The sequence below is a fragment of the Somniosus microcephalus genome, chromosome 2, assembly GCF_052327205.1.
Source record: "Somniosus microcephalus isolate GS21.2 chromosome 2, FLI_Smic_1.0, whole genome shotgun sequence".
NCBI classification, from domain to species: Eukaryota; Metazoa; Chordata; class Chondrichthyes; order Squaliformes; family Somniosidae; genus Somniosus; species Somniosus microcephalus.
The window spans coordinates 16,494,279-16,520,769 of NC_140988.1; the positions used below are offsets into that span (position 1 = coordinate 16,494,279).

Below are 26,491 nucleotides of genomic sequence, written 5' to 3' on the forward strand. Positions count from 1 at the left end.
GTAGCGAGAGGGTTCGAGTACAGGAACAAGGATGTCTTGCTGCAGTTGTACAGGGCCTTGGTGAGATCACACTTTTGAGTATTGTGTGCAGTTTTGATCGCTCTATTTGAGGAAGGATGTTCTTGACATGGAGGGAGTACGGTGAAGATTCACCAGACTGATGCCTGGGATGGCAGGAATGACGTATGAGGAGAGATTGGGTCGATTGGGCTGATACTCGCTGGAGTTTAGAAGAATGAGAGGGGATCTCATTGAAACTTGTAAAATTCTGACAGGACTGGACAGACTAGATGCAGGAAGGATGTTCCCGATGGCTGGGGAGTCCAGAACCAGGGGTCACAGTCTTAAGGATAAGGGGTAAGCCATTTAGGACAGAGATGAGGAGGAATTTCTTCACCCAGAGAGTGGTGAACCTGTGGAATTCTCTACCACAGAAGGCAGTAGAGGCCAATTCATTAAATATATTCAAGAAGGAGTTGGATATATTTCTTAAGGCTAAAGGGATCAAGGGATATGGGGAGAAAGGAGGGACAGGGTACTGAGTTTGGATGATCAGCCACGATCTCATTGAATGGTGGAGCAGGCTCGAGGGGCCGAATGGCCTGCTCCTGCTCCTATCTTCTATGTTTCTAAGCCTTGCCGGCAGTGGCAAGTGCTGGGAGGCGGGGAGTGCGATCGTAGCCACCTCTACATGAATTTAAAAAAAATTAAACTTCCCTTTTTTCGGTGCCCGACGCCTTCTCCACTCAGGGCAGCCCAGTTCCCCCGAGGTGTCCTAAAACAGGCGTCAAGGCCTCTTGTGTGTCCTAATGAGCAGCCCAACATTCACTTTAGGCCTGAAAAATAATCCAACCCAATATCGGCTGGGATGTTTATCAGGTGTTCGTGGGGCGCAGGTCGTAGCCCTGAGAAATTGGTCATTTTTTGCCCCGGTTTTCTGTTACGGCACGATGACCAATTTCTACCCAATTTGCTTTAAAACAAAGCGATACATGGCCAGATAATTTTTTTTTTAGTGATGTTGGTTGAGGGATACATGTTGGCCAGGACACCGGGGAGAACTCCCCTGCCCTTCGTCGAATAGTGCCGTGGGATCTTTTACGTCCGCCTGAGGTTATCAAGAGAGGTTAACTGATTTCTCCGGTTGTACTGCCCTTTTGGAAACCACTTCACACTACCTGCTCAGGAGAATGTTGGGAGGCAGAGGCGTGAGCTCTTAAGATCCCTCTTCTTGGAGGTCTCAGTTTATGGTGAGTCGCCTTTAAAAAAAAACAACCACCATTCTTCGGGTCTCTTCTGCCCCTTTTAACCGTGCCTCCTCCTTCTGAGTGTCCCGTCCCCACCCCCAAGGGCAAACCCATCTGGGAGAAAAATCTAGTGCTTAAAAGAGTCTAAATGAGTTGATTGGATTCATGTGAATTCTGTAATCAGAGGAAAAAGGCAAGCGTGATGAAGTTTGAACTTATGGTAGAATATTGTTAAGAATTGCAGACAAAACCAGGAGCAAAAGGAACTACATCACATACCTTTGGTTCTTTTTGCAGATAACCAAGGAAACATCTGATGGGCACAAAGTTATACAGGAACTTGTTTCTGATGGTACCAACACACCTGTTCAAAAGCATAATAGGTAACTGTTCTTCATTAATGTGAACTGTTCATTTAGGTATTTTGCTGAATTAATTTGCTCTTTACATTTACAGTAATGTTCAATCAAATATAGGTGTTAATTAAAGGTGGTTACATAATTCAGTAATGCACATTACATACCCCTTCTCCGTCGTCCTCTTTTCTCCTGCAGGACATGCCTTGTTCTGTGATCTGGTTTGATGGTTGTCAGCAGTCCCTGTATTTACTTGCCATGTCATTCTTCATCTTCCTCTTCCACTGCTTTTGCATCCAGCAGATGGCGCCCTGGGTTGTTTCTGTAGTGAAGACCAATTTAATGTGGACAGGTCGTTGGCCTGACTCACCGTCCTACCAGGAAGACCGGCTAGATATGATGAGGGCGGGGGACGGTGGGCACTCTGTTTAGCTCATCTTAGCTGCTTGGCTGAGGCTAGATATGATGAGGTGGGGGTGGGGGGGGCACTCTGTCTTAGCTCCCTGGCTGAGGCTAGCTGCCTCGGCACACACCAGGGAATGACCTGGGACCTGCCCGATCCGTTTTGGCCCACAGGAGCCCCGCTCTGCAGCTGTTTGATGGGCAGAGCGCCCGCGGTTTCCTCAATTCATGGAGCCGGTAGGAGAGACTCCTCGTCAACAGGCCAAACTTGCAACGTTACCTTCAAGGCTTATGGCACTGAGCAAGGAAGTACAAAAATTCCCTTTTTTTAATATAATTCATTCTTGGGATGTGGGAGTCGCTAGCAAGGCTGGCATTTATTGCCCATCCCTAGTTGCCTAGCAACAGGTGCGGCTATGGCGACACTGTTTTAGCCACGTGCACTAATATTAGTAGCAAACACTTCACATACACTCAATACAGGTAGATTTTTGGACTCTAGGGGAATCGAGGGTTATGGAGATCGGGCGGGAAAGCGGAGTTGAGGTCGATGATCAGCCGTGATCTTATTGAATGGCGGAGCAGGCTCGAGGGGCCGTATGGTCGACTCCTGCTCTTATTTCTTATGTTCTTCTGTAAATGCACTTCACCAAACATCTACCACCAGTTGTTAGAGGAGGGGTTCTTATAGTTTACTGCTCAAATTAATAAGGTTCTTATACATTGAATATCAGGTGCCAGAGGTGTATTAAGTGTACAGCACATGTACTAGTACGTAAACATACACTTAAAGGTAGCATTTACAACCCGACCCAATGATGGTTGGGGATTCAAACGCATTATAGTTCTGAGCTCAACAACAACAACTTGTACTTATATAGCACCTTTAATGTAGTAAAACTTCCCAAGGTGCTTCACGGGAGCGATTATCAAACAAAATTTGACTTCGAGCCTCATAAGGAGAAATTAGGGCAGATGGCCAAAAGCTTGGTCAAAGAGGTAGGTTTTAAGGATTTAAGTGTCTTAGGACTTTACAAATCTCACTACTCATTATAAATAGCTAGTTTTTAAATACATTTCTCTTACTCCCTCCATATGACAATCCACACAATTCTGCATTACATATAAAAGTTGAAATACAACTCCATATATGGAGAATTTGATTGACTCATCCCTTATCAAAAACTTTAGTTTTAAAGGAGTTCTTTTTCCATAGACCGATACAACGCCCCTACCTTGTTATCTTATTGATAGTTTCACTCTACTGCTATTCGACCAAGTGAAATTTTCAATTACAAGTCTGTCTTTGATTCAGTACCGTATCATAACAGTCAATCCAGTTAGTTTCCTTTGCAGAACTAACTGGTTTTGCTGCTTGTTGTCAACTGATTAAAGTTCTCTGCCATGCCAGTGCATATATTTCAAAGAGCTGGGGAAATGGGAAGAATTGGATAGCTCTTTTAAAAGAGCTGGCACAGATGTGATGGGCTGAATGGCCTCCTGCGCTGTGTGATCAATCAGAAATGCAATTAGCCACACTGTCTAATACGTTAAGCACTAGCCAACACTACACTATTCTTTGCAGCGGTTTGACACAATGGAGAGGCTTGCTGGGCCACTTCAGAGGGTGGTTCAGTCATAGGAACCAGAGTAGGCCATTCAGCTCCTCAAGCCTATCCCTTGATACCCTTATCTGAAAAATCTGTGAATCTCGGTCTTGGTGTGGGACTGGAGTCACATAGGCCAAACTGGGTAAGTCCAGACAGGTTTCCTTCCCAAAGGACATTAGTGAACCAGCTGGGTTGACACAAAAATCCAAATTCACTTTTACTGCTACCACCTTTCTGTTCAAACTAAATTCAAATTCTCAAACTACCATTTGCACTCAGGATTACTAGTCCAGTCACATAACCACTACACTGCAGCAACTTGCCAAGGCTTCTTCGGCAGCACCTCCCAAACCCGCGACCTCCACCACCTAGAAGGACAAGGGCAGCAGGCGCATGGGAACACCACCACCTCCAAGTCACGCACCGTCCTGACTTGGAAATATATCACCGTTCCTTCATCGTCGCTGGGTGAAAATCCTGGAACCCCCTCCCTAACGGCACCATGGGAGCACCTTCACCACACGGACTGCAGCGGTTCAAGAAGGCGGCTCACCACCACCTTCTCGAGGGCAATTCAGGATGGGCAATGAATGCTGGCCTTGCCAGCGACGCCCACATCCCATGAATGAATACATTTTTAAAAAACTACTGCACTTGGTTTTCTAAAAGAAGATCCACTCTTTTAAACCAAGTGGGATTCCTTAATTGCCGTTAGTGGTGGATGCACTAATATTTGATTGTACTACCAAGCATCGGATAATGAATAATGTGTAATTGATAATAAATTCAAGTGGGGCAGTACTTTCACTATCCTGCTGGAGCTCCTGGTTTTAGATAGCGATAGGCTGAATGAGTTGTCCATCTGCAGTCCAACCCTATTTCACAGGAAGACCGTGGCAGCGTGATGGATGCTGTAGACGTTGGGTAGAATGTGAACCTCTATTAAATTTTAGAACTCTTTGCACACTTACAGCAGGTCATGCGCAAAGTAAGCATTTTCTAAATCTTTAATTTCTTTTCAAATAGGAAACAGTTTGTTGATGCCTATGTGGATTATAAGTTCAACACATCTGTGGAGGAACAGTTCGAAGCCTTTTCACAAGGCTTCAGGAGTAGTTTTAAACTGCCGCTTGTAGACGTATTCCTACCGGATGAACTGATGGCCGTTATCCATGGAAACAACAAATACGAGTGGGAACTGCTGGAACAGGTATGGTGCTGTGTCCTGGCGTTCCACATTTACTGTGCAATGTTCTGGACAATTTCTCCCCTTGGGTGTACAGGGAGCGAAGACAGTGTCCGAGCACATTAAACAATAGTCTATAAACACCTACCACAGCCAATCCTCATCAAAAATCCCTGGGGATAGTTTTAACCCACCCCACAAGTGGGATTATGATCGGCTGTCCAATTTCAATTGAAAGTACAATTGGGCGGGGGTATAACAGGAATATTATTATTCGTTCATGGGATCTGGGCGTCGTTGGCAAGGCCAGCATTTATTGCCCATCCCTAATTGCCCTCGAGAAGGTGGTGGTGAGCCGCCTTCTTGAATCGCTGCAGTCCGTGTGGTGAAGGTGCTCCCACAGTGCTGTTAGTGAGGGAGTTCCAGAATTTTGACCCAGCAGCGATGAAGGATCGGCCGATATATTTCCAAGTCAGAATGGTGTGTGACTTGGAGGGGAACTTGGAGGTGGTGGTGTTCCCATGCGCCTGCTGCCCTTGTCCTTCTAGGTGGGAGAGGGCGTGGGTTTGGGAGGTGCTGCCAAAGAAGCCTTGGCGAGTTGCTGCAGTGCATCTTGTAGATGGTACACACTGCAGCCACGGTGCGCCGGTGGTGGAGGGAGTGAATGTTTAAGGTGGTGGATGGGGTGCCAATCAAGCGAGCTGCTTTGTCACTCAACTCCTCAAGCCGGTTCCGACATTTAATTAGATCATGGCTTATCTCTACCCCAACTCCCATTTAAACACCTTTGATTCCCTAGATACCCTTACCTAACAAATCCATTGATTTCAGTCTTGAAAATTTCAATTGACCCAGCACCCATAGCCTTTTGGGGGTGGGGGTGGGGCGGGCGGGGTAAAAGGAGATCCAGATTGCCATTATGCTTTGTGTGTAAAACTACTTCCTGATTTCACTCTTTAATAGCCTAGCTCGAATTTTAGATTGTGCTCCCTTGTTCAGCTTCACCCAACCAGAGGAAAATACAAACCCCCTTAATCATTTTAAACATCTCAGTTAGATCACCCCTCAACCATCTAAACTCAAGGGAATACAAGGCCAATCTCCATTCATCTATGTTTTATCTCGACAGAATGCAAAATACAGAGGCTATGCACACACTGACAGGACAGTCAGGAATTTTTGGGAAACCTTTGCAAACCTACCAGAGGAGAAGAAAAAGCGGTTTCTTGGTAACTATGCTTATTGCGTTTTCTTGAGCATAACGGATGTGTGCATCTTAGCACGACTCATTACCTGGTCGGGGATGTTTCTGTTGGGCGCAGCGGAGATTAATAATGTAACCATCCAAGGTGGATAGATCTTAAGATGTCATACAAAGAAATCATTGAATCTTGCCGTGCAGGAGGAGGCCATTCGGCCCATCGTGCCCGTGCCGGCTCTTTGAAAGAGCTCTCCAATTAGCCCCACTCTTTCCCCCCCCCCACCCCACCCCACTCTTTCCCCTCAGCCCTGCGCACTTTTTTCCTTTTCAAGTATATATCCAATTCCCTTTTGAAAGTCACTATTGAATCTGCTTCCACCACCCTTTTGGGCAGTGCACTCCAGATCACCACAACTCGCTGCGTAAATTGCTTCTCTCCTTATCTCCCCTCTGGCTCTTTTGCCAATTACCTTGAATCAGTGTCCACTAATTACCATACCTCCTGCCAGTGGAAACAGTTTCTCCTTATCTACTCTATCAAATCCCTTCATCATTTTGAACACCTCTATTAAATCTCCCCTTAACCTTCTCTGCTCTAAGGAGAACATTCCCAGCCTCTCTAGTCTCCCCACATAAATGAAGCCCCTTATCCCCGAGGTGATATTGGCTGTATTGATGATTGTTAATAACTAGCAGATCTCCCATGCCGTTGCTCATGATGGGTTAGAAGATACTCTGTTGCATAGTGAGACGGGTGTTTATGCCTTTGAGGGGATAATATCAAGGCTACTGATTTAGTGACCGAATAAGTGAAATTCCATTTGTTTTAAATGGTATCCTGGCATTTTTTGCTGGTGCTTTGGGGATTGAATTCGGTTTTAAAATAATACACAGCCAAATGGACCGGTTAAGTTAGACATCTGGGCCCTGAACTTGCTTGGCCTTGTGTAATAGTTTCAAGTCTAATCCACTGCAAACAAGGCCAAAAAGCTGCAGGGTGTGAGGGCCAATGTTCCCTCTTCATTTTTTTTCCCCCCGTGCGCGGTCCCTTTAAATTTGCTGCGCGGTGTCTCTTCCAGCGGCCTGCGCGGGGCCTCGCGATTGATGCCCGGCCGCATAGGAGGAATGTTGGTGAGGGCAGAGACTTCCCAACACTTGGCAGCTCCTGCTTTCCTCAGCCTTTAATGGGATCTGGCATGTGTTGAGGCATTATGACATTCGACCAAAGGGATACCAGACTGATACCTGGGATGGCAGGAATGATGTATGAGGAGAGATTGGGTCGATTGGGCTTGTATTCGCTAGAGTTTAGAAGAATGAGAGGGGATCTCATTGAAACTTATAAAATTCTAACAGGACTAGACAGACTAGATGCAGGAAGGATGTTCCCGATGGCGGGGGAGTCCAGAACCAGGGGTCACAGTCTAAGGATAAGGGGTAAGCCATTTAGGACAGAAATGAGGAGGAATTTCTTCACCCAGAGAGTGGTGAACCTGTGGAATTCTCTACCACAGAAGGCCGTTGAGGCCAATTCATTAAATATATTCAAGAAGGAGTTGGATATATTTCTTGAGGCTAAAGCGATCAAGGGATATGGGGAGAAAGCAGGGACAGGGTACTGAATTTGGATGATCAGCCATGATCTCATTAAATGGCGGAGCAGGCTCGAGGGGCCGAATGGCCTACTCCTGCTCCTATCTTCTATGTTTCTATGTAAGTGGACCCCACTGTGGGGACCTCAGGCAGGGAGAGGGCATAGGCCACTGAAAATTGCGACAGTTTAAAAAAAAAAAAAAATTTAATGACATTTTTAATGCAGTCTGCTGACATGGGACTGCACAGGGCACCAGCTATCATTTTTCAGAGGCAAGTAGCAAGGACAGACTTGGGCATCGGGGGGAGGGGAGGGGAAATGTTCTATAAACAAAATGGATCTGTTGTGAATGTGACTTTTATTTCAACGTCTGTTCTTTTCCCATTTTTAGCCTTTCTGTCTGGAAGTGACAGAATCCCAGCAGGAGGGATTGGGAGTCTCGGGATTATCATTTTTAATAACTGGAGTGCTGAACCAGATTCCTCATATCCTCGTGCCTACACCTGCACCAGGACCCTGGACCTCCCCAACTATAGCAGCAGAGAAATATTGAGCGAGAGGTTACTTCATGCAATTGAGTTCAGTGAAGAATTCAATGCACAGCCACCTTAATATTTGCAGCTAGAATCTGTTTATTTAATCTATAAGAAATGTTGGTGATTGAGAAGGTCTGAATCAAGTTGCATCAGAACATGTGTCTCATTATAGCACAGAAAACATCCAGTACAGTGTTACAGTGCATTAAGGCCCCTCTAATAAAACTAATAATGTGTACACATACAGCTATTCAGTAATGTATTGCACCTTGCTGTACGGAAATGCACTAACTCAATAGAATCAGTACAAAGGATGGGGGGAATATTACATGCATCTGGGAGGTACAGATTGAGAAGGTGTTGTGATTATTATTGGCTTAACAAATTTTTAACCTTGGCCTCATTAAAAAAGAAAAGGCCGTGATGACATTTATTACAATATCTCAAGCAAATATTTCATCTCTTCAGAGAAACTTTAGGACGGACTTGCTGTTATTTCAAACTATACCAAGACAGGATCAATGTGATGTCATGTTCCATAGGATTACATAGGATATATGGCACAGAAACAGGCCATTCGGCCCAACCAGTCCATGCCGGCATTTATGCTCCACTCGAGCCTCCTCCTGTCTTTCCTCATCTAACTATAGCAGCGTAACCCTCTATTCCCTTCTCCCTCATATGCTCATCTAGCCTCCCCTTAAATGCATCTATACTATTCGCTTCAACCACTCCCTGTGGTAGCGAGTTCCTCATTTTCATCACTCTCTGGGTAAAGAAGTTTCTTCTATTGGATTTCTTGGTGACTATCTTATATTGATGGCCTCTAGTTTTGCTCTTCCCCACAAGTAGAAACAATCTCTCTGTGTCCACTCTATCAAAACCCTTCATAATTTGAAAGACCTCTCTTAGGTCACCCCTCAGTCTTTTTTCAAGAGTAAAGAGACCCAGCCTGTTCATCCTTTCCTGACAGGTATACCCTCACATTTCTGGTATCATCCTTGTAAATCTTTTTTGCACCCTCTCCAGTGCCTCTATATCCTTTATATAATATGGCCACCAGAACTGTACATAGTACTCCCAAGTGTGGTCGAACCAAGGTTCAATACAAGTTTACCACAAGTTTTCAATTCTATCCCTCTAGAAATAAACCCTAGTGCTTGGTTTGCTTTTTCTTTACGGTCTTACTAACCTGCATCGCTACTTCTAGTGATTTTTGTATTTGTACTCTGAGCCCTTTGCTCCTCTACCTCATTTAGATTCTTACTTTCCAAGTAATATGTGTCCTCCTTATTTTTCTTACCAAAATGTAATAACTCACCCTGATCTGTGTTGAAATTCATGTGCCAATTATATGCCCGTTCTGCAAGTTTATTCTGCATGTTGCTATAAATTCATTAGGATCAGAGACCTCGTTCTTACCAGTTACGTTAAAAAACTAAAACTATGCCTTGTTACTTTTAATGCACTTTGCGAAATGTAAATTAGTTTCATGTGTAAATAGCTATTCATAAATTTATTGCAGTATTTATAATTACTGAAAATAAATGATTTATTGATTTTTGTGTTCTTCGTTGTGCCAGACACAAGTTATTGAGCGTTAAGAATTTTCACAGTCGCAGCCCGGGTTTGGGTGTGGAATGAACAAGAGGGGCTCTCGGATCATTGCTCCCTTTCCACACGACTGCTGCCTCAGTCTGTTGCTGATTCTACAGCTGCCATGCCTTTTTTTTTTAAATAAAGAAACTCCCAGACACAAGCAGATCAAGTAATTATCTGGCTCCATACAATTTCGTGCAGGTTTCTCAATGTTGTGCCGAGCGTGCGAACCCCTAAAGTACCGCTCCACACTTCCTAAACTGGAAGGCGAATGCAGTCAGTAACAAACAAACGCTCACTCACCGCACAAGAGCGGCTCTCGGCTTTTGAATTCGTCGACACAAAAGTCTGCTCCAGCATCAATTCTACTGAATAATTTGGAGGGACGTAAAACCTGATCGGCCGTATGGTGCGTTTTGTTTAGCTCCACAGTCCTGCTGGTGGCAGTGATTGGGTAGGAAAAGCCGAGGGACAGGGAGTAGGCCACTCAGCCCCTCGGGCCTGTTCCACCAATCAATCAGATCATGGCTGATCTGTACTCAACTCCATTTAGCTGCCTTTGATCCATAGCCCCAATACAAATCTGTAGATCTCAAATTTCAATTGATTGAGCACTCACAGCCTTTTTGGGGGGGGCGAGGGAACAGAATTCCACGTTTCAAATACCCTTTGGGTCAAAGCGCTTCCCGATTTTATTTAAAACAACAACAACTTGTATTTATATAGTGCCTTTAACATATTGAAACGTCCCAAGGTGCTTCACAGGAGAAAGAAACAAAGAAATTTGATGCCGAGCCTCATAAGGAGAAATTAGGAGATGTTACAAGGAGATGTCACAGTGGAGGACACATTCAGGAAAGGACGTGTGTACCTTTGGATCACCGTGATAACAACAACTTGTATTTACAGTATATAGCACATTTAACATAGTAAAACATTCCAAGGTGCTTCACAGGAGCGTTATAAAATAAAATTTGACACGGAGCCACATGAGATACCAGGCCAGATGAAAGAGGTTTTAAGGAATGTCCTAAAGGAGGAAAGAGGCGGGGAGGTTTAGGGAGGGAGTCCCAGGGATTAGGGCCTTGGCAGCTGAAGGCACGGCCGCCAAATGTTGAGCGGTTATAATCAGGGATGCTCAAGAGGGCAGAATTTGAGGCACGCAGGTATCTCGGGAGGGGTTGTGGGGCTGAAGGAGGTTACAGAGATAGGGAGGGGGTGAGGCCAAGGAGGGATTTGAAAACAAGGATGAGAATTTTGAAATCGAAGCGTTGCTTAACCAGGAGCCAATGTAGGTCAGCGAGCACGGGTGATGGGCGAACGGGACTTGGTGCGAGTTAGGACACGGGCAGCCAAGTTTATATAGGGTAGAATGTGGGAAGCCAGCCAGGAGTGTGTTGGAATAGTCAAGTCTAGTGGTGACAAAGGCATGGATGAGGGTTTCAGCAGCGGATGAGCTGAGGCAAGGGCAGAGACGGGCGATGTTACGGAGGTGGAAATAGACGGTCTTAGTTATGCCACGGCTATGTGGTCGGAAGCTCATTTCAGGGTCAAATATGACACCAAGGTTGCGAACAGTGTGGTTCAGCCTCAGACAGATGCCAGGGAGAGGGATGGAGTCGGTGGCTAGGGAACGGAGTTTGTGACGGGGACCTAGAGAGCAAATAATAAAAATGACAACAGAGAAGGTCATAGACTTAGGTAGCAGTGGGGAAATTAAAAACCAGAGCATGTCAGGAAGGGGCAGAAGGTATGGAGTAAAAGGTAAAGTAATCACAGAATCACAGAAACCCCACAGTGCAGATAGAGGCCATTTCGGCCCATCGAGCCTGCACCGACACATACCCCACCCGATCCCCGTAACCCCTACACCAACACATATCCCACCCTATCCCCCTAACACTAAGGGTCAATTTATCATAGCCAATCAACCTAACTCGCACATCTTTGGACTGTGGGAGGAAACCGGAGCACCCGGAGAAAACCCACGCAAACACGGGGAGAATGTGCAAACTCCACACAGACAGTCGCCCGAGGCCAGATTCGAACCCGGGTCCCTGGCGCTGTGAGGCAAGAGTGCTAACCACTATGCCACCGTAAAAAGGGCAAAAGCAGGAACTAAGTGTCACAAAACATATTTGAAAGTTCTCTATCTGAATGCACGTAGCATTCGTAACAAAATAGACGAGTTAATGGCACAAATAACTACATATGGGTAAGATCTTGTGGCCATTACAGAAACATGGCTGCAGGGTGACAATGCCTGGGAATTAAACATACCAGGTTATTTAACGATCAAGAGGGACAGGCAGGAAGGAAGGGGAGGTGGGGTGGCTATGTTAATAAAGGAAGGAATCACTGTAATACAGAGAAATGATATTGGGTCAAAAGATCAGGATAATGAAACAGTTTGGGTGGAGGTAAGGAATAATAAGGGGAAAAAAACACTAGTGGGCGTAGTCTATAGGCCTCCGAACAGTTGCAACCCTGTTGGACAGAGTATCAATCAGGAAATAGTTGAGGCTTGTAATAAGGGAGCATCTATAATTATGGGGGATTTTAACTATCATATTAATTGGACAAATCAAATTGGGCAGGGCTACCTTGAGGATGAGTTCATTGAGTGTATTAGGGATGGGTTTCTTGAGCAGTATGTAACTGAACCGACCAGGGGACAAGCAACCTTAGATCTGGTCCTGTGTAACGAGACAGGATTAATTAAAAATGTCCTAGTAAAGGATCCCCTTGGAATGAGTGACCATAACATGGTTGAATTCCATATTCAATTAGAGGGTGAGAAGGTTGGATCTCAAACAAGCGTGCTAGCTTGAATAAAGGAGACTATGAAGGTATGAGAGCCGAATTGAGTAGAGTGGATTGGGAAAATAGATTAAAGGGTAAGATGATACATGATCAGTGGTGTACATTTAAGGAGTTATTTTACAACTTCCAAAAAATATATATTCCACTGAGAAGAAAAGGGTGTAAAAGAAAAGACAGCCATCCGTGGCTAAGTAAAGAAATTAAGGATAGTATTCGACTAAAAACAAGGGCATATAAGGTAGCCAAATCTAGTGGGAGGATAGAAGATTGGGAAAACTTTAAAAGACAGCAAAAAATAACAAAAAGATTGATTAAGAAAGGGAAGATAGATTATGAAAGTAAATTAGCAAAAAATATAAAAACAGATAGTAAGAGTTTTTATAGTTATATAAAAAGAAAAAGGGTGGCTAAAGTAAATGTTGGTCCCTTAGAGGATGAGACCGGGAAATTAATGGTGGGAAATATGGAGATGGCAAAAAAACTGAATGAATATTTTGTATCAGTCTTTACAGTAGAAGACACTAAAAATATCCCAACACTGGACAAACAGGGGGCTATAGTGGGGGAGGAGCTAAACACGATCAAAATCACTAAGGAAGTGGTACTTGGTAAAATAATGGGACTCAAGGCGGATAAGTCACCTGGACCTGATGGCTTACATCCTAGGGTCTTGAGGGAAGTGACGGTAGGGATTGTGGATGCATTGGTAATAATTTTCCAAACTCCCTGGACTCAGCAAAGGTCCCGGCAGACTGGAAAACTGCTAATGTAATGCCCCTATTTAAAAAGGGCAGTAGACAGAAGGCTGGAAACTATAGACCGGTTAGCCTAACATCTGTGGTAGGTAAAATATTGGAGTCCATTATTAAGGAGACAGTAACAGGACATTTGGATAAACATAATTTAATAGGACAAAGTCAGCATGGTTTTATGAAGGGGAAGTCATGTTTGACAAATTTGTTGGAGTTCTTTGAGGAAGTAACATATAGGGTGGATAAAGGGGAACCAGTGGACGTAGTGTATTTAGACTTCCAAAAGGCATTTGACAAGGTACCACACAAAAGATTATTGCTTAAGATAAAAAATCACGGGATTGGGGGTAATATTCTGGCATGGATAGAGGATTGGCTATCTAACAGAAGGCAGAGAGTTGGGATAAATGGTTCATTCTCGGACTGGCAATCAGTAACGAGTGGTGTTCCACAGGGGTCAGTGCTGGGTCCCCAACTCTTTACAATCTATATTAACGATTTGGAGGAGGGGACCGAGTGTAACATATCAAAGTTTGCAGATGATACTAAGCTGGGAGGGAAAGTAGTAAGTGAGGAGGACATAAAAAACCTGCAAGGGGACATAGACAGGCTAAGTAAGTGGGCAGAGATTTGGCAGATGGAATACAATACTGGAAAGTGTGAGGTTATGCACTTTGGCAGGAAAAATCGTAGAGCAAGTTATTATCTTAATGGTAAGAAACTGGAAAGTACTGAAGTACAAAGGGATCTGGGGGTCCTGGTGCACGAAACTCAAAAGGTTAGTATGCAGGTGCAGCAAGTGATTAAGAAGGCCAATGGAATGTTGGCTTTCATTGCTAGGGGGATAGAATATAAAAATAGGGAGGTATTGCTTCAGTTGTACAAGGTATTGGTGAGACCGCACCTGGAATACTGCATACAGTTTTGGTGTCCATACTTAAGAAAAGACATACTTGCTCTCGAGTCAGTACAAAGAAGGTTCACTCGGTTAATCCCGGGGATGAGGGGATGGACATAAGAGGAGAGGTTGAGTAGATTGGGACTCTACTCATTGGAGTTCAGAAGAATGAGAGGCGATCTTATTGAAACATATAAGATTGTGAAGGGGTTGGATCGGGTGGATGCGGGGAGGATGTTCCCGATGATGGGGAAACTAGAACTAGGGGGCATAGTCTTAGAATAAGGGGCTGCTCTTTCAAAACTGAGATGAGGAGGAACTACTTCACTCAGAGGGTGGTAGGTCCATGGAATATGCTGCCCCAAAAAGCTGTAGAAGCTACATCATTACATAAATTTAAAACAGAAATAGACAGTTTCCTAGAAGTAAAGGGAATTAAGGGTTACGGGGAGCGGGCAGGAATTTGGACATGAGTCTAGGTTCGGATCGGTCATGGCCCTGTGGGTAGCGGAGCGGGCCCAGGGGCCGTGTAGCCTGATCCTGCTCCTATTTCGTGTGTCTAATTCTGTTAGATTCAGGAGATGGTTCTGTGATAGTAGATTGGTGGTTAGGATCAGATCAGCCATGATCTTATTGAATGGCGGAGCAGGCTCGAGGGGCCGATTGGCCTACTCCTGCTCCTATTTCTTATGTTCTTATGTTCTAACAATGGCTTCGGTCTTCCCAATATTTAATATTCAAGAAGAAGGCTCACCATCAACTTAGAGGCAATAAATGTCAGCCTTTCCAGCAACACTCACATCCGGAGAATTAATATTAAAAAAAATAGAACTTTGCACTAAGTATACAGCTCATTGGTGCTCTCCATCTGGATCGCAAGTCAGCTGCAGGACAATGGGACATTGTTTCTACCTAATACTCAAGGGTTTAGAAGAGATGTCAGGAAGCACTTCACAAAAAGAATGATCAATACCCGGGTGGATTTTTGCGTTGAGTGGTGGAAGCGGACTCTGCAATCACTCAATAGATTAGATGCGGTGGGTGAATTCTGTAGGTTTCCATTGAAGGATGGGCCAAATGAACTTCCTCACCTCTGTTCATTTGAACGACACTTGCAGAATGTCAGATTTGTAATGTGTTTACATTGGAAGCAATGAACTTTCTAATCTGGCTTCAACAAGGCTGACCTAATTGGGACGTTGCGATCAGCTGCTACTATGGGCTAGAATCACAGCTGCCCTCAGGTGGGCAATGGTGGTACAGCAGTCTGATTTACATAATCCATAGTTCCACCTCTACTGAAATGATGCCAGGAAGAATCCCTTTTTTCCCCAAATTAATGCTGCAATTCCAAACCAAATTCCAAGCAGAATCTGTGCCCACAACACCAACAACCTGACTCCAGAATTAACTGGGCACCGAAGCACTTTGCTGGGAGTGTACTATAGGCCCCCAAACAGTCAGGGGGAGATAGAGGAACAGGCATGTAGGCAAATCTCAGAGAAGTGTAGAAATAATAGGGTAATAATAGTAGGGGATTTCAACTTTCCCAATATTAACTGGGATAGTCAGAGTGTGAAAGGCTTAGAGGGTGCAGAATTTTTAAAGTGCATCCAGGAGAGCTTTTTGAGCCAGCATGTAGAAAGTCCTACAAGAGAAGTGGCAGTACTGGACCTAATTCTAGGGAATGTAGCCGGGCAAGGGGTAGAAGTGTTAATAGGTGAGCACTTTGGTGACAGTGACCATAATTCGGTGAGATTTAAGGTAGTCATGGAAAAGGACAAAGATGGACCAGAAATAAAGGTTCTAAATTGGGGGTAGGCTGATTTTAATATGATAAGGTAGGATCTGGCCAAAGTGAACTGGGATCAGATACTTGTAGGAAAATCCACATCAGAGCAGTGGGAGTCATTCAGAAAGGAAATAGAGAGAGTACAGCACCAACATGTTCCTGTAAAGGTCAAGGGTGTGATCAACAAGTCCAGGGAACCCTGGATGTCAAGGGGTATACAAGAATGGATTAGGAAAAAAAGGGAGGCTTTTGGCAGATACAAAGGACTAAAAACAGTGGAAGCCCTAGAGGAGTATAGAAAGTGCAGGGGGTACTTAAAAAAGAAATTAGGAGAGCGAAGAGGGGGCATGAAAAAACACTGGCGGGCAAAATAAAGGAAAATCCCAAGATGTTTTACAGGTATATTAAGGGCAAGAGGATAACCAGGGAAAGAGTAGGGCCCATTAGGGACCAAAGTGGCAATCTGTGTGTAGAGCCGGAAGATGTAGGTGAGGTTTTAAATGAATATTTTGCATCTGTGTTCACTATGGAGAAGGACGATGTAGGCATAGAAATCAGGCAGGGGGATATACTTGAACAAATTAGCATTGAGAGGGAGGAGATACTAGTGGTTTTAGCGGGCTTAAAAGTGGATAAATCCCCAGGCCCAGACGAGATGTATCCCAGGCTGCTGTGTGAGGCAAGGGAGGAGATTGCAGGGGCTCTGACACAAATTTTCAGAACCTCTCTGGCCACAGGGGAGGTGCCAGAGGACTGGAGGACAGCTAACATAGTACCATTATTCAAGAAGGGTAGTAGGGATAAACCAGGGAATTACAGGCCAGTGAGCCTAACATCAGTGGTAGGGAAATTATTGGAAAAAATTCTGAGGGACAGAATTAGTCTCCACTTGGAGATGCAAGGATTAATCAAGGATAGTCAGCATGGCTTTGTCAGGGGGAGATCATGTCTAACCAATTTGATTGAATTTTTTGAGCGGGTGACTATGTGTGTGGATGAGGGTAGTGCAGTTGATGTAGTCTACATGGACTTCAGTAAGGCTTTTGACAAAGTCCCGCATGGGAGACTGGTCAAGAAGGTAAGAGCCCATGGGATCCAGGGCAATTTGGCACATTGGATCCACAATTGGCTTAGTGGCAGGAGGCAGAGGGTGATGGTCGAAGGTTGTTTTTGTGACTGGAAGCCTGTGTCCAGTGGTGTACCACAGGGATCAGTGCTGGGTCGCTTGCTGTTTGTAGTGTATATTAATGATTTAGATATGAATGTAGGCGGTATGATCAATAATTTCGCAGATGACACGAAAATTGGTGGCATGGTAAATAGCGAGGAGGGAAGCCTCAGGCTACAGGACGATATAGACGGGTTGGTCAGATGGGCAGAACAGTGGCAAATGGAATTTAACCCTGTAAAGTGTGAGGTGATGCATTTTTGGAGGACTAACAAGGCAAGGGTATACACAATGGCCTAGAAATTCAGTTGCGTTCGCCAGCCGTTAACGCCATAAGAGGGGTAGATTTCCAGCGCTAGGCACTTAGCGCCCGGGCGCAGGCCGATCTGCGCCTACGCCCAACTTCAGTTGACATTTAGCGCCGGCGCAAAGTGTTTGCGCCCGCTCAGCTGCGCGCGCAGCTTATGACGTCATTTCGTCGTGCAACGCTGTTTGTGCGCCCCAAACCGGAAATTCAGTGGCGCCCGCCCAATGTGGGCGTGGCGCTGTTAAGAACTGTAAAGTGGAACGCAGCAGAGGCCCTGCGGGCCTCGGGGAGCGCTAATTAAAGGGCACTTACACTGAACTATAAAGGCCAGCCATTTTGCTGCGATGACTTTAGTGCTTTGGATTTCTGGACAGAGACCAAGGAACAGACCTTACTGATTTGGGACAACATAGGAGAGGTATTTTTGGCTTCTGGCCAGAGCTTTGAAATTTGACTCATTGTGATTTCACTGTTTGCAAGTTTATTATGGGGGCTGCATGGGGTTCCAACCCTCAGTTCCAGCATTATGTGCGAAGGGCTCGCAGACGCTGTGTGAGAGGGCCAGCCATGCCTAGACGCAGAGGGGCCATCAGGCGTCGGCAACGTAGGCCTTACCCACTCAGGGAATACCGGCAGCGGGTGTCCTATCTCACCATGACTGCCGCGCATTGTGTTAAGAGGCTGCGCTTCAGAAGGGAGGTGGTTGCAGAGATCTGCCAGCTGCTTCACAGAGATCTGCGTCCACAGCTGATGTGCAGGACGTCTCTGTCGGTGGAAGTGAAGGTCACGGTGGCTCTGAACTTTTATGCAAGCGGCTCCTTCCAAGCCGCTGCTGGGGACATAGCGAACATCTCCCAGTTCGCCGTGCATCGCTGCATCCGGCAGGTCACCGATGCCCTTTTCGCAAGGAGACACCAATTCATCTCCTTCCCCATGACCCTAGAGAGGCAGGAGCAGCGTGCAGTCGGATTTGCCAGGATCGCCGACTTCCCCATGGTGCAGGGCGCCATTGACTGCACGCATGTGGCTATGCGGGCACCTATTGACAATGCCGAGGATTACCGCAACCGGAAGGGCTACCATTCCCTCAATGTACAGCTGGTGTGTGACCACAGGCAGCGCATCCTAGCTGTCAATGCCCGCTTTCCAGGAAGCAGCCACGATGCATTTATCCTGCGCCAGACTACTGTGGCTGACATGTTCGAGGCACAGCCTCCACCAAGGGGATGGCTTATTGGGGACAAGGGCTACCCTTTGCGTACATGGCTCATGACCCCGCTCCGCGCGCCCAGGACCCCTGCGGAGGAGGCATACAATGAAAGCCATCAAGCCACAAGGAACATCATAGAGCAAACGATTGGCGTCCTCAAGCAACGGTTCCGCTGCCTGGATCGTTCCGGCGGATCTCTACAGTATTCGCCGGATAGAGTCTCCCAGTTCGTCGTCGTTTGCTGCATGCTGCACAACCTGGCTATCCGCAGGACTCAGGCACTGCCACCTCGCGTTGGACCACCACCTCAGGAGGACGAGCAGGAGGACCATGAGGAGGAGGAGGAGGAGGAGGAGTACCAGCCCAGGAGGGAGCCACAAGGTCCAAGGGCCGTTCGCCGGCGGCTTATTGAACGACACTTCTAGGCCCCCTGTCAGGGAATGGCTTGTGGCAATGAACGCACCTGAATGCAGCCGCTCCGCAAGCCCTCAGCCAGTTAATGCAACAACCACTTGAAACATGACACCTGGACAAGCTGAATAAATAAAAAGCTTTATTTAACAAACTCAGGGCCCTTCCCACATGAAACAGAAAAACAGACAAGACCCCCAAAAGACAGTCAAAAACATATCTCACTCCCACAACCTGGGGAGGAATAACAAAAATCGTCCTTCCAATTGGCCTTCATCTTCGGCCTTACCAAAATAAGCCCCCCCCCCTCCAGAACACAAACACCCCCATATAAAAAAAACAGTTGGCAACACACTCTACTTGGTGTGCCGAGAGGGCGAGACCTTGTGCAGGCTTCTCCGGCCCCTGCCCGACCTGTTGCTCCGCCTCAACCTGGGCCCTGTGGGTGTTGCAAGGCTGGGGGAAGGCTCCTGAGGGGCACAATGCGTGACGGCAGATGCCCTTGGGGGTCGGCCTAGACGAGGTCCGGCCCTGGAGGGGCCGGCTGCTGACTGCTGCAGCTGTGGCTGGCCAGCATCAGTCTCTCCAGCAGCTCGTCGCACCTTGGCTGGGGGAGTGGCAGTGGCGGCTGCAGCAATGGGGGCAAGCTGGCTGATGCCAGGCGCTCGCTGGTCGCCAGAGACACTGGCACTCGGCCGGGCTGGCACTGCAGCAAGCGCAGCAATCTGGTGAAGGCCAGACCGCTGTGCTGCAGCAGGGCGGCGGGTGCCCTGGCGATGCTTCCGTGACACAGCGAGTGTGGCAGAAGTGAGTCCGCGAACTGCCCTGGTCTGTGCCCGCATCAGATCAGCCAGTGTCTGGACGGCACCACTCATGAACTCGCGACTCGCGTCCTGTGCTGCCGCGAGTTGGTCGACACCCCTGGCCTGTGCTGCCGCGAGTTGCTCGACACCCCTGGCCTGTGAGTCCCCGAAATTGGTAACACTATGAGCCAGGGATTCAATGGCCTGAGGCAACTGTCCCACAACCCCCATGAACTCGTTGTGGCGCCGCTCCGAGGCCGCGGACATTTCATCAAGGAGGCGCACCTCCTGGGCGAGGACCGTCTCCGGACTGGAGGGCGGACTCTCCCTCTGGGGAGAAGGCCGCCGAGCTGCCCGACCCTTCCCGCGTGCCTGGACGCCACTGGGCCCAGCAACTGCCCTCCCCTGCAACACTTCCCCCCTCTGGGGAGAAGGCAGCCGTGCTGCTCGACCCTTCCCGCGTGCCTGGACGCCACTGGGCCCAGGAACTGCCCTCCCCTGCAACACTTCCCCCCTCTGGGGAGAAGGCAGCCATGCTGCCCGACCCTTCCCACGTGCCTGGACGCCACTGGGCCCAGGAACTGCCCTCCCCTGCAACACTTCCCCCCTCTGGGGAGAAGGCAGCCGTGCTGCCCGACCCTTCCCGCGTGCCTGGACGCCACTGGGCCCAGGAGCTACACCCCCCTGAAACACTTCCCCCTGGCTCTCCTCCAGGCAAGACGTGTCCCCTCCATTGCCATCCCCTGGCGCGGATGAGGGTTCCCCCGATGTGCCGCCTTCCTCTTGGTCCTCGTCGTCCTCCTCTTCCGAGGGACTGGCACTCTCAGCTTCAGGGACCTCCTCCTCACCAGCTGAAAGCAGGAAGGCACAAGAGTAGCTTTAGAGTGAGGACAGGGCGTCAGCGAGGGAGGCATGAGTGGTGCCATTATGCGCATTGGTGGGACAGTGGCAAAGGATGTAGATCTGAAGCGCAAGGGGAACCAGAGAGGTCCAAACGGTCATGTCCTTACCATTGGGTCCCAGCACAGGGTCGGCATCTCCAATAGCAACGGGGCCAGTCACCCGGCCACGCATGAGTCGAGCCACGCTCTCCTCCAGCTGACTGAGCTCCTGGAACTGGGCACGGCCTCCCCCGGTGACAGTCTGGCTCTTCAAATTCCGCGCCAGCTTGGCCTGCAAGAGAAAGGACGGCCTCTAAGTACAGTGTGGTGCCCTGCTGTTGTGTGCACTGCCTCCCATGGTCGAATAGCTTGGCCAGTGTGTTAAGTGCAGAGAGTGCTATTGATGATCATGCCAGTGCCATAGCTGCGGGAGGAGGGCTGGCCATTAGGCCTTTGAGGTCCCTTTGCCCATAATGTGAGGTGCACATGCAAGGATGAGGAGGACACTGGAAAGGGTACTCACCCTGACCAACCGACTGAGGTCGTTGTACTTCTTGCGGCATTGGTCACCAGTCCTGGGGACATCGCTGTTGGCTGACACCCTCTGGGCGATTTCCCTCCAGGCTCTCCTGTACTGCCTCCTGGGAGCCTTCTTGCCACTGTCCGGGCACAAGATCTCTCTGTTCTTTTCCAACCCCCTAAGCAGCACCCTCAAAGCATGCTCTGAGAAGCGCTGCGCTCGTTCACGGGCCTTCTGCATGGCCTCAGGCGCTATTTGGGTCCACCAGCAGTGTTCAGGCCTAGCTGCAGGGCTCCACTATCCAGGGCGTGGCTGCAGACAAAGTCGACCCTTCCCCCTTTAAGAGCTGGCCGGCGTCAGGGTGTCTGCTGTCAATCAAAACATGACCGCACCTGCGCTGTGCCCGGCCTCGGCGTTATCAGTCCGCACCGCCGGCTTAGCGCCTAAAGATAGGAGTGCAACGCCAGTTTCAGCGCTCGCCCAAACTCCTTGGCCAAAGCTACTGAATTTCGGCGAAGTGGCCTCCACTTTCCAGCGGGCGCTAACTTTAGCGCCCGCCTGACTTTACCGCCCCAAAAGTGGCTATACTGAATTTCTAGGCCAATGAATGGTAGGACCCTAGGAAGGACAGAGGATCAGAGGGACCTTGGTGTGCATGTACATAGATCCCTGAAGGCAGCAGGACAGGTAGATAAGGTGGTTAAGAAGGCATATGGGATACTTATATTCTATGCCTCAGCTAATGAAGGCAAGAGCAGGGAGGTTATGATGGAGCTGTACAAAAAGCTAGTTAGGCCACAGCTGGAATACTGTGTGCAGTTCTGGTCACCACACTATAGGAAGGATGTGTTTGCATTGGAGAGGGTGCAGAGGAGATTCACCAGGATGTTACCTGGGCTGGAGCACTTCAGCTATGAAGAGAGACTGGACAGGCTGGGGTTGTTTTCCTTAGAGCAGAGAAGGCTGAGGGGGGACCTGATTGAGGTGTACAAAATTATGTGGGGCATAGATAGGGTAGATAGAAAGGAATGTTTCCCCTTAGTAGAGGGTCAATAACCAGGGGGCATAGTTTCAAGGTAAGGGGCAGGAGGTTTAGAGGGGATTTGAGGAAAAAAATTTCACCCAGAGGGTGGTTGGAATCTGGAACTCACTGCCTGAAAGGGTGGTAGAGGCAGGAACCCTCACAACATTCAAGAAGCATTTAGATGAGCACTTGAAACGCCATAGCATACAAGGCTACGGACCAAGTGCTGGAAAATGGGTTTAGAATAGACAGGGCTTGATGGCCGGCATGGACACGATGGGCCGAAGGGCCTCTTTCTGTGCTGTATAACTCTATGACTATTTCAGGGAAGCAGCGAAGGTGACTGGTGCAGGGAATAGGAAGGTCAGACATTTGCCCAAATGCTGATTTTGAAGTTAGGATTAAGGCACACGGGGGGAGAAGTCCTGGGCACTCAGAACTCCATCTGCCCCATCGTCTCCCTCCCCTCAGGGTGACTTGCATTCCTTAAGGCATTGTTTTCAAATTCCTCCATGGCCTCGCCCCTGCCTGTCTCTGTAATCTTCTCCAGATGGGTGAACGGGACTTGGTATGAGTTAGGCCACGGGCAGCTGAGTTTATATAGGGTAGAATGTGGGAGGCCAGCCAGGAGTGTGTTGGAATAGTCAAGTCTAGAGGTGACAAAGGCATGGATGAGGGTTTCAGTAGCGGATGAGCTGAGGCAGGGGCGGAGACAGGCGATGTTACAAAGGTGGAAATAGGCGGTCTTAGTTATGCCACGGATATGTGGTGGGAAGCTCATTTTAGGGCCAAATATGACACCAAGGTTGTGAACAGTGTGGTTCAGCCTCAGACAGATGCCAGAGAGAGGGATGGAGTCGGTGGCTAGGGAACGGAGTTTGCGATGGGGCCTGAAGACAATGGCTTCGGTCTTCCCAATATTTAATATTCAAGAAGAAGGCTCACCATCAACTTAGAGGGCAATAAATGCCAGCCTTTCCAACAACACTCACATCCGGAGAATGAATATAAAAAAAATAGCACTTTGCACCAAGTATCCAGCTCATTGGTGCTCTCCATCTGGATCGCAAGACAGCTGCAGGACAATGGGACATCGTTTCTACCTAATACTCAAGGGTTCAGAAGAGATGTCAGGAAGCACTTCACAAAAAGAATGATCAATACCCAGGTGGATTTCTGCATTGTGTGGTGGAAGCAAAGACTCTGCAATCACTCAATAGATTAGATGCGGTGGGTGAATTCTGTAGGTTTCCATTGAAGGATGGGCCAAATGAACTTCCTCACCTCTGTTCATTTGAACGACATTTGCAGAATGTCAGATTTGTAATGTGTTTACATTGGAAGCAATGAACTTTCTAATCTGGCTTCAACAAGGCTGACCTAATTGGGCCGTTGCGATCAGCTGCTACTATGGGCTAGAATCACAGCTGCCCTCAGGTGGGCAATGGTGGTACAGCAGTTTGATTTACATAAACCATAGTTCCACCTCTACTGAAATGATGCCAGGAAGAATCCCTTTTTTCCCCAAATTAATGCTGCAATTCCAAACCAAATTCCAAGCAGAATCTGTGCCCACAACGCCAACAACCTGACTCCAGAATTAACTGGGCTCCTTTATTTCAGGGAAGAGGCGAAGGTGACTGGTGCAGGGAATAGGAAGGTCACAGACATTTGCCCAAATGCTGATTTTGAAGTTAGGATTAAGGCACACGGGGGGAGAAATCTTGGGGACTCAGAACTCCATCTGCCCCATCGTCTCCCTCCCCTCAGGGTGACTTGCATTCCTCAAGGCATTGTTTTCAAATCCCTCCCTGGCCTCGCCCCTGCCTGTCTCTGTAATCTCCTCCAGCCCCACCAAGCTCAGATATCTGTGCTCCTCTAATTCTGGCCTCCAGAGCATCCCTGATTTTAATTGCTCAACTATTGGTGGCTGTGGCTTCAGCTGCCTGGGCCCTAAGCTCTGGAATTCTCTCCCTAAACCTCTCCGCCTCTCTTTCCTCCTTTAAGACGCTCCTTAAAACCTACCTCTTTGACCAAGCGTTTGGACACCTGTCCTAATATCGCCTTATGTGGCTCGGTGTCAAATTTTGTTTTATAACGCTCCTGTGAAGCGCTTTGGGAAGTTTTATATAGCACCTTTACATTAAAGGTGCGATATAAATACAAGTTCTTGTTGTCGTGGTGATCCAAAGACACAAACAAGTAATTTCCTGAATGTGTCCTCCACCGTGACAAAGGGTACACTGGTACAAAGGCCAAAGCCCACAGTTCAATACAAAAGGAGTAAACAATGCAATGGAATCAGGATAAAGGAAGTAGATAACACCACTTAAAAGCCAGAAGAATAAAGAAAATGGAGACTGTTCTCAAAAGTTCCAGCAACTGCAGTATTTTGCTATCGTACTGGTCTGGGTGGGGGTGGGGGTGGGGGTGGGGGTGCGGGGAAGAGACAATGGGTTAATCTAGGCTGACGCTCCAGTGCAGTACTGAGGGAGTGCTGCACTGTCGGAGGTGCCGTCTTTCAGATGAGGCATTAAACTGAGGCCCCGTCTCCTCTCTCAGGTGGACACAAAAGATCCCGTGGCACTATTTCAAAGAAGAGCAGGGGAGTTCTCCCCGGTGTCCTGACCAATGATTTATCCTTCAATCAACATCACTAAAACAGATTATCTGGTCATTATCACATTGCTGTTTGTGGGAGCTTGCTGTGCACAAATTGGCTGCCATGTTTCCTACATTACAACAGTGACTACACTTCAAAAAGTATTTCATTGGCTGTAAAGCACTTTGGGACGTATGGTGGACAGGAAAGGCGCTATACAAATGCAAATCTTTCTTTTCTGACATTTCAACAAAGCAAGGGTAGAGGGAGCAGCACAAGTTGTGCTGTGGAGCTAAAGAACAGAAAAGTTGAGACAAGACCTGCTATCTGTAATATATTATCACATGGTTTAGTATGAGCATGCTCAGTTCGCTCTGGCCTAGTAAACATGCACCTTGACTAGCAACTCATCGTGTCTCTGTCCTTCATTTGTTCTACCCACATATCTTACAATATCAAGGAGAGACGTTCATGTCACGAGAACCTGGAAATGAGACAGATCGCCTCTAACACAACCGTTCAGATCTTGTCCCAAGATAAGCCCACATGGGCAAGGCGCACAGTAAGCAACGGAGTTGAGAATTCAACGGTGTACACAATATGCACAAGGGAGGGCTACATAAAGTGACACCACAAGTCCGGACCAGATTGGAGATGATTGGGTAACTCACCAGTTAATCACACCTGGAGTAACTAACTGGGATTGATTTTACGCACCTAATTTGCATTATGTAACTATCCTCTACTCACTGCATTTTGTTGGAGACATAATCCCGCTGTACTCAGGAGACTCCATTTGCTGTAGTTTCGGTCAGGAGTTCAGAGACTCTAATTAAAACAACTCATTGGCTGCCACAGTGGGGTCAATGCTCACTCTGATTTTATCTTGGGCTCCGAAACCTGAGCATAAAACCCAAATAAAAATTATTTGTGATGTTAAATTTGAAACCAGATGTCAACATTTTCACTGCTGAACATAAAAGTGAATCCTATCTTCCCCGCCCCCGCAACTGGTGTCCATTGGTAGCAGCTCAACGTTGGCGCAATCCACTCCTCAAGCCCATAAAGAATGAAAGACTTGCATTTCTATAGCATCTTTCACCACCATCAGATGTCCCAAAGTGCTTTACAGCACTTTACAAAGTACTTTTTGGAGTGTATTTACTCTTGTAATGTAGGAAATGCGGCAGCCAATTTGCGCACAGCAAGCTCCCACAAACAACAATGTGATAATGACCAGATAATCTGTTCTTGTAATGTTGGTTGAGGGATAAATATTGGCCAGAACACTGGGGATAACTCCCCTGCTCTTCTTCGAATAGTGCCACGGGATCTTTTACGTCCACCTGAGAGAGCAGACGGGGCCTCGGTTTGATGTCTCATCCAAAAGACGGCACCTCCGACAGTGCAGCACTCCCCTGGAGTGTCAGCCTAGATTTTTGTGCTCAAGTCCCTGGAGTTGGGACTTGAACCCACAACCTTCTGACTCAGAGGCAAGGGTGCTGCCCACTGAGCCACAGCTGACACACATAATCAATTCTGACACTGCAGCGTGGTACTGCATTACAG

General features: G+C 47.5%; 1 protein-coding gene across 2 annotated transcripts in view; it reads left to right on the plus strand.

Moving 5' to 3' along the window:
- LOC147122560 (putative E3 ubiquitin-protein ligase HERC4) overlaps window positions 1–9,701 on the plus strand; it is a 46,818-nt gene extending 37,117 nt beyond the window's left edge. For both annotated transcript variants that reach the window (XM_086006755.1, XM_086006763.1), the window contains exons 22-25: window positions 1,545–1,630; window positions 4,642–4,825; window positions 5,931–6,030; window positions 7,988–9,701. In XM_086006755.1, coding sequence (XP_085862881.1) covers window positions 1,545–1,630; window positions 4,642–4,825; window positions 5,931–6,030; window positions 7,988–8,208 — 591 coding nt within the window. In that variant the 3' untranslated portion in view covers window positions 8,209–9,701. The remainder of the gene's footprint in view (window positions 1–1,544; window positions 1,631–4,641; window positions 4,826–5,930; window positions 6,031–7,987) is intronic.
- Window positions 9,702–26,491: the final 16,790 nt, after the last annotated feature.